At 35.1% G+C, this 13,909-nt stretch overlaps 1 protein-coding gene across 2 annotated transcripts in view; it reads right to left on the bottom strand.

Annotated features, from left to right (window-relative positions):
• Nucleotides 1-13,909, bottom strand: part of eif5b (eukaryotic translation initiation factor 5B) — a 31,016-nt gene continuing 17,107 nt past the window's right edge. For both annotated transcript variants that reach the window (XM_001923538.10, XM_009293741.5), the window contains exons 11-25: nt 12,296-12,403; nt 12,096-12,206; nt 11,915-11,982; nt 9,828-9,969; nt 9,617-9,748; nt 9,062-9,140; nt 8,476-8,579; nt 8,172-8,333; nt 5,804-5,935; nt 5,578-5,709; nt 3,563-3,639; nt 3,309-3,473; nt 1,707-1,845; nt 1,398-1,559; nt 1-944 (exon numbers count right to left, since the gene is read on the bottom strand). In XM_001923538.10, coding sequence (XP_001923573.6) covers nt 837-944; nt 1,398-1,559; nt 1,707-1,845; nt 3,309-3,473; nt 3,563-3,639; nt 5,578-5,709; nt 5,804-5,935; nt 8,172-8,333; nt 8,476-8,579; nt 9,062-9,140; nt 9,617-9,748; nt 9,828-9,969; nt 11,915-11,982; nt 12,096-12,206; nt 12,296-12,403 — 1,821 coding nt within the window. In that variant the 3' untranslated portion in view covers nt 1-836. The remainder of the gene's footprint in view (nt 945-1,397; nt 1,560-1,706; nt 1,846-3,308; nt 3,474-3,562; nt 3,640-5,577; nt 5,710-5,803; nt 5,936-8,171; nt 8,334-8,475; nt 8,580-9,061; nt 9,141-9,616; nt 9,749-9,827; nt 9,970-11,914; nt 11,983-12,095; nt 12,207-12,295; nt 12,404-13,909) is intronic.

The raw sequence follows: 13,909 nt of genomic DNA, 5'->3' as shown, positions 1-13,909 counted from the left end.
TCTATAAATAGGCCATCTCTTTATTGTTGATTTCCACATATCAATTTCTTTGACATTTTCTTAGATTCAAAATGAGCAAGGGAAGGGCCTTTCGTCCAAGTTCATCCGCACGCTCTGGGTGTTAGTGGGCACAAAGCAAACCCGAAAGAGGAAGAGTGTCAGTCCATCCGTCTCTAGCCAGGAGGACGACCGTTTGTTTTAAAAGACACCATTTAAGAACTGCACTCCAAAAAGGTTAAGAAAAAGCAGGGCAAATGAAAATACTGTCAAGGAAACGTTTCTCCATATCTAAAATGCCGGTTCAGCCGTGTCTTCACACTCATTGATTTGAATCTATAGTCAGACTTCAAATCAGCAGCTCAAGTTTTATCCAGCCGTACAGTCAACTTTTGAGAAGAAAGAAAGAAAGAAAGAAAGAGAGAAAGAATTGGATTGATCAAAGAGAACAGGCACGTTTGGAATAATTGTAAAGGTTGTCTAACAATTCTCTAACATGTGTCACTGTTTAAAACAGTGGTAATAGTTTCAGTTTCTCACAGAAAAACATTTTTTCCTTTTTTTTTCAACTTTTTTTTTTTTTTGTCTCCAACACTCCCTGCAGCCCAAAAAGAGAGGGAAAAGGTAGTGGTGTGAGTTTTCACCCATGCACGCACACACACAATTAACTAGTCCTCCTCATGGGACTGTGCAAGGCTGTGTCTGAGAACAAATGTCCTGTAATGTATGAGCAACACTGATGTCTCCGTGATCTTCAGGAGTGTGCGACGTATAGCGGTTGTGTGTGTGCGCACAGGGGGGCGTTTCAGATCTGAGATCAGTCACAGTCACTGGTGTGTTCAGATGATTTCGAAGGTTTTCTTCAGCTCCATGATTAACTGCCAGTCGGATTTCTGCATCTCGTCTCTAAACCAGTTCTTCAGAGCATCGATGGACTGACGAGTGATCTGAAACACATTTCAAGCAGATCAAGAACAGTCGGCAGGCTGAATATACAGATGCGCCATTAACTGGAGGAAGATTTTGGTGGTGCTTTTTGTTATCATTTATTAAATATAGTATTAATTTATGTTAATTTATAGTAAAACATGGTACTTTTTATGTTTAGCTTTTCACTTTAATTTTAGTTCAGCACTCGTTTGGGTTTAGTGTAACCCTATTCTGGAACTTTTACACAAATATAAATAAATACAAGCTTATATTTAATTATTTCTTAAGTAAAATGTTTAGCATTAAAGTAACTTTAGAGCCCGGCTTTCATGGTGATTTACTGCAACATACCGTAATTTCAATAAATACTCAAGATAACATTTGTTTTCTAATGGTTTTTAAAAACAAATGTGATATTCCTGACACCATGTAAGCTGTAATGGATAGATTTTAATACAAAGAAAGCATACCTTGCTAACGATAATATCAACAGCCTCAAAGTGTCGTCCGAACATCTTGGGTGCTTCTCCTGGAATTGGCTCTATTTTCACACAGATCTCCTGTCCCTTCTTAGCCGTGTCCACAGATTTGTGATTCACTTCAATGCTAGTCACAATGCCGATGTCTACAAACTGACACAGAAACACAGAATTAACGCAAACGATTACAAACTGATTGGCTTTGAAATAAACTGCTAAAAGCTGTCAGGAGAGGGCAGCATTTCTCCTGCTTTTACCATTATGGATCCCGTCACGTGTAAAAGTGTGTAAGCATCTCACCCCTTTGCTGGGCACACAGAGCGGTGTACCCGTCCTTAATACTCCTGCCTCCACAGTGACGCCCATGACGATGGGATCTCTGGAGTTGAAGATGAACTGCGGCAAAATACGCAGCTTACAGGGGAACACAGCAATGTGCCTGAAAAACAGAGAAACTTGGAGGTATACAGACTGTAGACGAGCAGGAGAAATTATCTAAAACTATTTTAACTACACAGGCTTTAAGCCTTGTGCATCCATAAAAAAAAAAATGTTACACACGGACCCACAGATAACAAAAACAGGTGTCAAAGACATTATTAAAGTATCATGTTTTAATATTTTTGTACACTTTCACTGACAGACTTTTTACAGCATCAGTCTTCATTGTAAGCTATTAAACATTCATTTATTTAATGGATTTTACACTTTAAATTAGTTTGTTTACATAATTGTTACTGATAAAAATGTTTTTGCTTAAAAAAAATTATGGAAATCATACATTTTCTTCATGATTCTTTAATGGATTGTTTTTTTAATAATGTACAATGGACATATAAAGACAACGGGCAAATGAACGAACAAACGAATGGGCGGGCAGATAAAATGATAGGATGGATAGACCGACAGATGGATAAAATGATAGAATGGATGGATGGATGGATGGATGGATGGATGGACAGACGGATACAATGAAAGGATGGACTGATGGAGACAGACAAAATGATAGGATGGATGGACGAACAGACAGATAAAATGATAGGATGGATGGACAGATGGATGCATGAACAGACAGAAAAAATAATATGACATGAATGTATGGACAGACGGATAAAATGATACGACGGATGGATGGACTGATAAAATGATAGGATGGACTTATGGAGGAAGATAAAATGAGAGGATGAAAGAATGGGCAGAAAAAAAATGATAGGATGGATGGAGGGACAAGAGAGGTGGATAAAATGATAGAATGGATGGATTCGAATAAAATGATAGGATGGAAGGGTGGATGGATGAACAAAGATAAAATGATAGGATGGATGGATGGATGGACAGACACAGACATAAAATGATAGGATAGATGGATGGATGGATAAACAGACAAAATGATAGCATTGATGGAGAGACTGATATAAAATGATAGGATGGACAGATAGATGAAAGGATGGATGAACAGAAAATGATAGGATGGATAAATGAATGCATGAACAGATGGATAAAATGATAGAATAGATGGACAGATAGACAAATGGATGGACAGACATAAAATGATAGAACAGCTGAAAAAAATGATAGGATGAATGGATGGATGAACAAAAATAAAATTATAGAATGGATGGACAGATAAATGAATGGATGGATGAACAAAATGATAGGATGGATGGATACATGGACAGAAAATAATAGGAAGGATGGGTGGATAGACAAATAAAATGATAGGATGGATGGATACAAGGACAGATAAAATAATAGAATGGATGGATGGATGCATAGACAAATAAAATGATAGGATGGATGCATGGACAGAGAGCTCAAATAACAGAATGTATGGATAAATGGAAGGAAGATTAAACGACTGAACTTGTGAAAATAAACTGTAAAAGAGGAAAAGGGTCATACTTGAACTCGTCCTGTTTCTGTTTCTTGTAGTCTTCTCTGTATTTAGTGAAGGCGTCAAACAGATGGTAGATGATCTCAGCGCTGAAGATGCGAACACCGAGACTGTCCGCCATCTCCTGAGAGTCCCGCTCTATTTTCACATCGAACGCCAGGATCACAGCATACCTACAGGAAGAAAAAGGGAAAAAGACAGTGATTAAATTAAGAAAAGGTCACAGGAGCAGATTAACTGCATCATCAATCAGAACACATACTGAGGATCATGCTCCAACATCGTGGACGCTTTCATGACGTCTTTCTTGTGGACAGGACCAATGTTGATGCCGGCATACTGAAGGACAGAGAGAGAGAAAAAAATAAATGGGAACACAGAGACACTCATTACACTGCAACAAGCTCAATGCATTAAAAAAAACTTGGCAAAATGAGAGAAATGTTGATTACAATTTATTTGCATTTCAGTTAATATTTGAGAACAATATTAAAATGTTTTAGACCACATTAACACTTGTACAAAAAAAGAGCTAAACATCATCTACATCTAAATTTTGTGCTAAGATTGTTTACGTTTGCTGTGAGGAATCATTTCAGAACATGGGATGGTGAAAGTGTCACAAATGGATGACGTCAAACTCCGGGGAAATGTTCTTCCGTGTTTGGTGCATCTTCATTGTCGTTCAGTCTGACTTTATGACCGCTGAGATCTTACAGTGTGACATGAGAGTAGGGATGTAACGGTATCAGAATTTCACGGTACGGTAATACCTCGGTATGAATGGCAAGGTACAGTATTTATTGAATAATTTACAGGAAAAACAAAACTAATGAAAATACCCAAAAATGTGCCAAAAGTGTCAATGACATACAAATTAGCCATCTATCTGTAAGCTTTGAAGCAGGAACTTCAATTTTTCAATTTTAATAACAAAAAATTATTAAAACATGTTAAAAAATAAAGTTTCAATTTAGTATTGTTGAAAACTCATCACAATCAACATTTAATCACTCACTCATTTATTTAGATAGAGATGGGTTTTTAGGAAATTTATCATATAACTATAATCTGGTAAAAGCTGGTATCTCTGGGCATTTACAATGTCCCCTGCAACAGAAAAAAACCCTCTCATTTGGGACTGAGGTTTCTGGGACAGAGATATGACAAGCCATGAGTGAGATAGAGGTCTCTTTGCGGTACAAGTCAATGTCTGCATCAATCTGAATAGTGAGCTGTATTTCTGCAGTCCCCATGACTGTTTTTAGTCGTATTCCCCAACTTGCAGGCACATGCACACATATCGCGCTCAACCCCCCGAAAACCGAAATGCTTCCACACATCCGATTTAAAACCCGCTTCAGGTTCGATCATTTCCAGCTCTTTTTCATCCCCGCTACTAGCAGCACACTCCATTTCCGCATTACTGGATCTGTAGCGACAACAGACCGCAAAGGATGATGGCCTTGCCTAGGCTGATGGGAATTGTAGTTTCCGCTACCTCCCGTTCGCTTCATTCGCCTGAGCAAATTTTCTCAGAAGACCTAAAGTTTTACCGAGTCATGCGACTACGGTAATATCGAAAAAAATTGCTATTGCGGTATGACGGTATTTACAATACCGCTACATCCCTACATGGGAGCCATGTCCATGATCTTGTCTTGACAAGAGACCAAAATAAAGAAGCTTACTATTTCTGATTTGTAACATTTTTCGCAAAAAAAATAAAAAAAAATTAAAAATCATGAAAAACTAGGGGGTCTAAATCGGGGCTATATTTATTCATATACTGTTGCCACACAACCGTGTTTAACCCCCTTATAAAAGTGATTTTTGCATAACAGGTCCCCTTTAAGTAAGGATCAAAACTCATTTTGTTTTTAGTATTGTGCACTGCTAAGCATGTAATTTAGACAATTTTAATTGATTTTCTCAAATGTTTTGATTTTTTAAAACCCTTAGGTTCAAGATTTCTTTAAAAGTTGTATCTCTACCAAATATTGTTTCATCCAAACAAACCATATAATAATGGAAAGCTTATTTATTTAACTTTAACGGGACAGGAAAGTGGAGATTATTGATTAGAAAACAAAGTGAGACCTAGAGAGATCAAACTAAACACAAGGCTATTGGCGCCAAGTGAAAGCTTATGTATTTATGCATGTCTAAATAATCAAATTCTAAATGTCCAAACTTCTACACTTTAAAGCTGGTTTGTGTGGTCACATTTCAGAATTGTGTTTTCTGAAACTGTGTGTGTGGTTTCTGGAAGCTTACAGGCACTTTGGATGTACGCAGGAACTCCAGTAGAGCCTCCAGAGAGCCTAATGTGGAGGCCTGCACGTACACACCCTTCTCCTCCAGCTTTATGGCATTCAGAGTCTGCTTCAGCTCCCGGACCAATTCATCCTGCAATCATTCAACATCAGGATGAAGGATGGGTTAGTATCACTGTTGACGCTTGACTTGATTAGTGAAAGAGTACGAAAAGAAATAGGTGTACCCTCAGCACTGGGACTTCATCCTCTTTATGAGCGACGAGAAGAGGCAGACCTGCCAGAGTCTTCTCCAGATCTTTTCCCAGGATCTTCACTCCCTGAGCAGTGCACACTTCTTTATGCTTCTCATACTGATTCTGTAGCAAGAAAGAGGAAAAAGTAAAATGTATAAAAATGGTGGTCACGTGATCATTCGATTTCAGTTTCTAAATAAAAACTGCTGCATGAATGACTAGCATAAAAACCTGATACCATCAGAAAAAATATATATATATTGTTTGCACTATGATTAGCTGATTTTAATGTCTTCTGCAGTAAACACAGACAATGTATCTTGTGTAAATTGAAAAATTATATTTTTGTACATTTACGTTTACAAGGTGAAATAGGACACGCATGCTGCTCTTGAATCTTGAAATCGATTTAATTAAATTTGCATTATCAGAAGCAAGTTCAAAACTAACAGTGTTTATTGTAAAAAAAAAAATCCAAAGTCAAAAATTAAGGTCTTGTTTTTAATATGCATAATAAGTTGAGTTGATAGACAATGCCATTGCCCATTGCCGATAGACATCACGATGCTGATCCAGCATCGCTATCCTCTGCCCTGCCTCTTTCGCAGCAGCAACCCAGTCGTGAAAAACACACACTTTGGCCTCGTTTACACTAATACGTCTTAGTTTTAAATTGGCATTTTAGACTGAAAATGATCTACGTCCAAACTGGCGTTTCATCTAGGATTTCTAAACAGCAGTACACTGCTTAAATATTTCACTTTTGATTGATTGATTGATTGATTTTATTTGACAATTTTACCAAAAAATATACAAACAAGTCCAGTTAGACTAATTCATACATATTTTAAAAACTGTCGAGGATAAAATAGACAAAAAAGCCGCAGGCTTATTTCCATTGTGGTCCTCGAATATTCTTAAAAAATGGACGAGCAAATCTTTAGTGAATTGCAAACATCAACAGCTCAGCAACTCGGCATAGCAAAAAACTTCAACTTTTAAACAACCACTTTTTAATTTCTCTTTTAAAAACACTCTCAATTTGAATCACTTTCACTTGTGTACTTAGTAATTTTAGCGAAAACCTATAGATACTGTAGATACTAAGATACTGTTGGTTGGTTCCTGTTGGTTGTGCACCTATTTTATCAACCAAGTTTATGGAAGCTGTTATAGGGACACAGATCACTCTGCCAAATAATCCCGCAGAAAAAGTGATTGACAGGTGGTAATTTGTGTGCAACTTATCTTCATTTATTTATGATTTGGTTATGGGTAAAACAAAGACTATGCAGGTCAGGTAGTTGAAATAGTAGGCTAAAAATAATTAATTCAATAAGAGTTATTAGTTATTCCTAAATAAATAATTCACCTCCACCTACGACGATAATGCCATGGTCCATCGCGATGTTTCACATTAGACATCGTACAATGCCAAATTGGTCGACATCGCCCAACCCCAATGTATAATGTGATGGCTAAACAAAACCATATTAAGCGAAAGTGTTTGTACTTGAATATCAGCAAAGTTATATTGAATTTATAGGCAAAACAAGTTAAAATTAATATTTACTCTTTAATACAATCAGTTTCAGATCTATTTTGCAAATAAAAATACATCAAATAACCCAGAGTAAAACTACTGTGCATTGAGAACAATATACAGCTGTATACATGTTTCCTTTGGACAATTAAGCTCCGTCAATGATTAGCAAGTACTCTTTGTCGTCTAGAATATGCCCTTATATAGATAGATATTTATAGATATTTTTTTTTATATTTGTAGACTTGCTGAATTATGTATTCTTCACATCCTTCTCCACACCTAGAAGTAATTATCTCCCTGAAAGCGGAGCAGGCATTCGATTCCATTGAATGGCGCTATTTGTTTGTGGTCTTAAGGCGTGTCCTGTTTTATGTCTTGGGTCAAATTATTATATCAAACCCTTCAGCATCTATTCGAACCAAACATTCTTGATATGACTTTTTTCCGCTAACACGAGAGACAAGTCAGAGATGGCCGGTGTCCTCACTACTTTTTGGAACCTCTCTCTCGATAGCTTTAAAAACAAAGAAAATTGTATAAAGGAATGAAAAGAGGGGGTACAGAACATTATCTGTCATTATATGCTGATGACCTTTTGCTCTAAATTAGTGACCCCTTATCCAGCTGCTTTTATTTATATTAATGTTGGATCGGTTTGGTAGCTTTTCAGCATGTAAATTAAACTTATAAAAAAGAAGATACTCTTTGACTGCAACTATTTTATCAAAACACTGTTATAAAAAACAAAGCCTATTGAGTAACAAATATTAGTATAACCGAACATATTCAAAATAAATAAACTGTTCATGAGACCTTCACTCTGAGCTCTTTCAGTGGGGGTGGGAGGAGCAACCCTCGAATCTGTGTGACGATTGGTCCGTCCACACCAGGGACAATAATAGTGTCTCCCTCCCGTAGATGACCATTGATCAGGATCACGTCTATCGTTGTCCCCATGCCAGGCAGAGCTTTAACCTGAGGATACAGGAAATGGACAGAGAAGGTTATATTACAGCTAGATCTATAAAAAACACATATTAGGTTCAAACTATTGTGATTAAATTGATCAAGCCATACTGATAAGATTTCGATCTGAGCTTGCCCTAAAACATCATACCTCCATGACCTGTGCCCTAAGTTCATCACAGTGAGCCAGCCGGCGGGCCAGCATGGTTTGAGTGAGCTCAACCAAGAGTGCAATGAGGTTTCCCATCCCATCACCTGACGGAGAGATAGACAGTTTTGAGTTTATAGCCATATCAGCTATTCTGGCTATGTCATGGCAAAAAAACTGATCAAATTTAGACAGTTTATAAATATCACTTTTTATAAAGTATATAATAAAAAAAAGACATAAACGGGAATAAATAACATATTTAAAGGAATCTCACTTAAAAATATTTCCTTTAAAGCTTCTCCAGATAACAAAAAATAGGGCATTCCAAGAGTTTGTTTAACAGTTTGGTTGCGATTGTAAATATTGACATTTTAGATCAACTTATCTTAAGTCCAATATAAAATCTTCAGTAAATAACCTCATCACGTCTTGAGTTTAAAGAATATTTCAAATTTCTTCCTACTAAGGATTGGATTTGGAAAAAGGTCATTTTTTTAAAGTACTGATGCCATTCTGCTTGCCATTTCTTTAGAATAGAGATTTTTATTAGTGGCTTGACATCTGAACGTAGAATTTTTCCCATTACCTGAGTGAGCCGATGTCGGAACCAGGGATACGAATGTGCGAGGGTCTTTGTTTTCATAGAAGAGAGCAGCGTTTAGACCCTGAGGATTAAACAACACACAAGGCATTAACCACAAACAGGTAACAACATTTTCAGCCCACTTTAAAAAAGGTCATTATGCTGTAAAGAAAACTTTAAATAGTTTTGACCTTTTTCTTTTGTAGGTGAAACAAAACCCCTGATATTTTTTACATGATCTAAAAATGCAGATGTTTGGACCAGAAGGGAGACAAAGCAAAGCAAGAAAGGCATTTTTTCGCATTGTGATAATTAAATTTCTATACCTAAAAACTGCATGTTAAGACTCCCTAGAAAACAGTCAAATAAAGCAATTCAAACCATCTTGTGAAATTATAAATATCTCAATATTTAATTGCAGAAATATCTGATATCACCATTTTTCCAATATCGTGCAGCCCTACCTTGGATTGGTGTAAGCTTATTATAGTGCGTGTCTAAAAATGAGAAATGAGAAACCTAGCATAAAATAATTAAATAAATAAAAAAAAAACAGACCTGCTGAGCGAACTCCACAATGACAGATTTCGCCCTCTCATCGAACTCATCCTTGGTGTTTTTCTTCTGTTTCTTTAGCGTTGTCACCACATCTGTGTCTGGACTCTTCTTCCAGTCGTACAGACGGTCAATCTGACAGAGAGACACATTAGTATTCAAACACTTGCTGCTGTTATCACTAGTACCACCATCAGTGGTCAGTGTCAAATACCTTGTTAAGCGCTACTATGAAGGGGCACTTTTTCTCTTTCAGTAGGTTGATGGACTCCAGCGTCTGTGGCTCTAAACCGTGCATGATGTCCACCACCAGGATGGCAATATCACATAGAGAGCTGCCTCTGTTTCTCAGATTACTGAAGCAGAGAGAGATGGAAATATATTATTGCTACAGAAAAACATCCAGTTAAAAGAAGCATAATTTAGTCAGACAAATACAAGTTTGTTTGTGTTTTAGCAATGTCAGCGTCAAATTGTACAATGGGGACATGATGATGATGATGATGATTTTTCTTTATTTAATGCCATGTCAGCAACCAAGGCTATTATCATGGCAAGAACATTTCCATAATAAACATGCAATAAAAAAAAAAGAGACAGATTATATTAAGGTTTTACAATTAATTTTTCTACTAAAAAGTCTTAAAACTGTATTTGGGTTATTAAACTCTTTAAAAGAGTGCACTGACAACAAATCAATAAAATTGAATACAGTGGAAAGTGGTTGAGAAGAAATGTAATGCTTCAATTTTATTGTGGTGCTTTTATTTATATGTATCTAGATTCTCCCCTCAAGAGCTCTTCGATCTCTAATATGTCACCCTTAACAAAGCTTTTTATGGCCATATCTGTTCAAACAGAAATATTTATAGATGTAAATAAGATTGTATCTGGTGACCTTGTTACTTATATTCAGTCTTGGGCAAAGTTACTTTGGAAAGCAATGCATTAAAATATTGGGTTACTCTTCTAAAAAGTAACTAGTTGCGTTACTTTTATGGCAAGTAATGAGTTACTTTACTTCTGAGTCACTTGCCGTTTTTTTTCTTTATTTACCGTAAAAAAAAATGTAAACTAATAATGTGGGATAATGTTATATTCTAAAAACTACCTGAGCCCAGAGATCCGCATGCCGTATATACAGATTAATAAACTTTGAAGCAATGTGTTTGCTGCTTTTGTGCTTTTTATCTTATAAGTGAAGCACAAACCATTTTCAAGTGTAATTCTTTTTCTTCAATGTGTTCAAAATAAAGAACAGATTCTATCATCTCAGTTTGAATTCAGCAATTTACCTTTTAAAAGCTTATTAAGTAAACAAAAAAGTAACTTGCATTTTTAAGTAACTCATATTATTACTTAATTTTACTCGTTACGTAGAAAAGTAATATTAATACTTACAAAAGTAATACTAAGAATGCACTAAATAAAATAAATTCCTCACAGAATCAAAATCAACACCAACAAATTGACCTTGCTTCATAGTTAAAGACCATAAGGGAGGATCTTCTGCAAGAATTAAACATTTGTGTGTCATCCTGGAGTGACTGATTCTACAACAGAAAAAAACAATCTGGTCAATCTGGTTAAAAAATAAATAAATAAATAAATAAAAAAGTCTACAAAAGTTTTTCTAACATTAGAGCAAATTTCATGAAGTTTGTTTTTTGTATGTAGATCCATTTCTCCTTGCCATTTGTTATTAACGTTGTTGATAAATTGTTGGTTGTATATCCAAAGCACGTAGTGGGCAAAGACAAATATTTTTATGTTCTCAACATTCAGCTACAAACAAATTCTACAAATTAAGAGACCAATTGAAAGTACTCCCTTTCCCGTTATTTGCTGGATTTATTTTCTACAGTTTCAAGTAAAATGTTATTTGCTTTATTTTATATACTGTAGGTCTAATCACATTCGAACAAAAATACAGTTATTTAGACATTAGTCATTTTCATCTTGATTATTTTGATTTTGTTTTTCTGACTAGAGATCAGGGTTTTTCTACCAAATATTGATTTCTTTTTAAAACATTGGTTTTGGAAGGTCTAAAAATTCCATAACTTCGAAATGATGCCACCTTTTTGTTATTTTATGCAAAAAAAGCTCTAAATTACATTTTATTTTAACAACATATTATATTATATAATAAAACATAACAGTTTAGTGCAACAATCCTTTAAAAATCATTTTAATATGTTGATTAACAAAACATTTAATAACATCATGGTTGTAGAAACTATGATACAAGATAAGAAAGAAAAAACATTTATTAAATTTTTTAAAAAGTATAGTTTGTACCTGAAGGACTCGTGTCCAGGTGTGTCAATAATGAGCATTCCAGGAATCTTCACATTATCCCTGTCAAACTAATACCACAAAAGCATGACTTAATAATCATAAATAATCACATGAGTAAATGGAACAAATGAACATGAATTATTGGATTTAAAAATAAATAAATAAATAAATAAATACTCACATTTTTCACCATCTTGGTTTGTTCCACTATGGTATCCAGGGGCACGTTGGTGGCTCCGATCTGTTGAGTGATTCCTCCAGCCTCTCCATCCTGAACATGTGTGTGTCTCAGCTGATAGACAGAAAGCGAGAACAAAAGAACATTAAACACAAATAAAGCACACATGAGCTCAAGTCCATGTCGGGCACTTTGAAACGCACCTTATCCAGGATTTTGGTCTTTCCTGTGTCCACATGACCCAGCACACAAACCACGGGAGCTCGGAGCTTGTCCAAAATTATGTTCTTCAGGTTTTCCTGCCTGCGTTTCTGCACACAGTTCATTTTATGATCATTAAAAACAAATCTTGATTCATAAATCAATGCAATACTAAGGTAAATGATTACTATTCGCTTTTCCTTAATAAACATTTGATTATGATAAACTGTAGATTCAAATGGACATGATGGCTTCAATATTAAGCCTTTTCAACAGCCTTTTCTTGTGTTACAAACATTCAATTGTCACAGAAATACTGGGAATAACTGATGTCTATGGTAGAGATCAAAATCAGAGTTTGACACTTTAAATTACATTGTCACACCAAAAAAGTGTTGACAACCAACCATTAATGTCTTAACTAGTTAAACTTCTCTCCAGGATTTTGCAGAGTTATTTTTTTGCAGCCTAAATTACTTTGTGACAACTTTCCACAATTATTTTCTTCAATTGTGTTTTGCTGTGAAAACACAAGATCTATCCAGCTGTAGACCCATGGACCCAAACACGTTTCAGGAACACACGATCTAGCACACACTATTGTCTTCTACAATAGCAGCATTATCGCCACCTCCTGAATTTCACAAGCATGACGATCAAGACAGCCCTTGCTACGATTATTTGATTCATTAGACTGAACAGTTTAGGGTTTCACATTTCAGTCATTATTTTATAATTAAACCGTAACAATCTGTGCAATTTTGGAACTTAATTATTTGAATAAAAAAATTGGTTAAACACTTATGACTTTATTCACGTATGCACATACAAAGAAAATATAGAATAGATAGACCATCTAATTGTAGGATTAAGTGTAATAAACTAATTCAGGATCTTAATGTTGTCATACTTAGTTCGGTTTGTAGTAAAATATATACTAACAATAATGTGTCACATTACTAATATATATTTATATACACATACTTTTTTTATATATACATACTATTTTAATTATTAACAGCTAATTTGTTTGTATTACTATATTTATTGCGACTATATTTACCACAAATTACCAGTACTTTATGGTTTAAAAACAACATAAAGCTTACAATAAATTACTAAAATGTGGGAAATCATTAATAAAAAAAAGTATTAGAAAATTAAGCAAATAAAGCCATCAAACGAGTACCTGCTATGTTGAATCTGTCTGATAAAAAATTACTGATCATCTATGATGACTGATAGAAAACTGTTCAGTCTATTATATTGTGTGTTCCCCATTCGCACGTCTCAATCGCCGTATTTCTGAAATAGCATACACTATTGTTTATTGTGTACAATATTTATTAACAATATATACAAAAATATATTGAAGATGATGTCAGAGAAGAATAACATTAACATCCTTCGTAACCATATATGGTTTGCCTAGATTGTGAGTGCTGGATTGTGTGTGCCTGAAACGTGTGTAGGTCTGCGGATCTGTAGCTGAATATTATTGAAAAATATACACAAAAAATCCTACTATGATCCTACAAACCATTGAACAAGCAAAATTCTTGGAGCGATGAGTCATTGAACCAATTTACACTTTTCTTGTGGAATAAATTTTTTTT

The sequence above is a fragment of the Danio rerio genome, chromosome 1 (genome assembly GCF_049306965.1).
Source record: "Danio rerio strain Tuebingen ecotype United States chromosome 1, GRCz12tu, whole genome shotgun sequence".
Classification (NCBI taxonomy): domain Eukaryota; kingdom Metazoa; phylum Chordata; class Actinopteri; order Cypriniformes; family Danionidae; genus Danio; species Danio rerio.
Note: the sequence above shows the minus strand (reverse complement) of the source record. Positions and strands in the feature narration are given on the sequence as shown.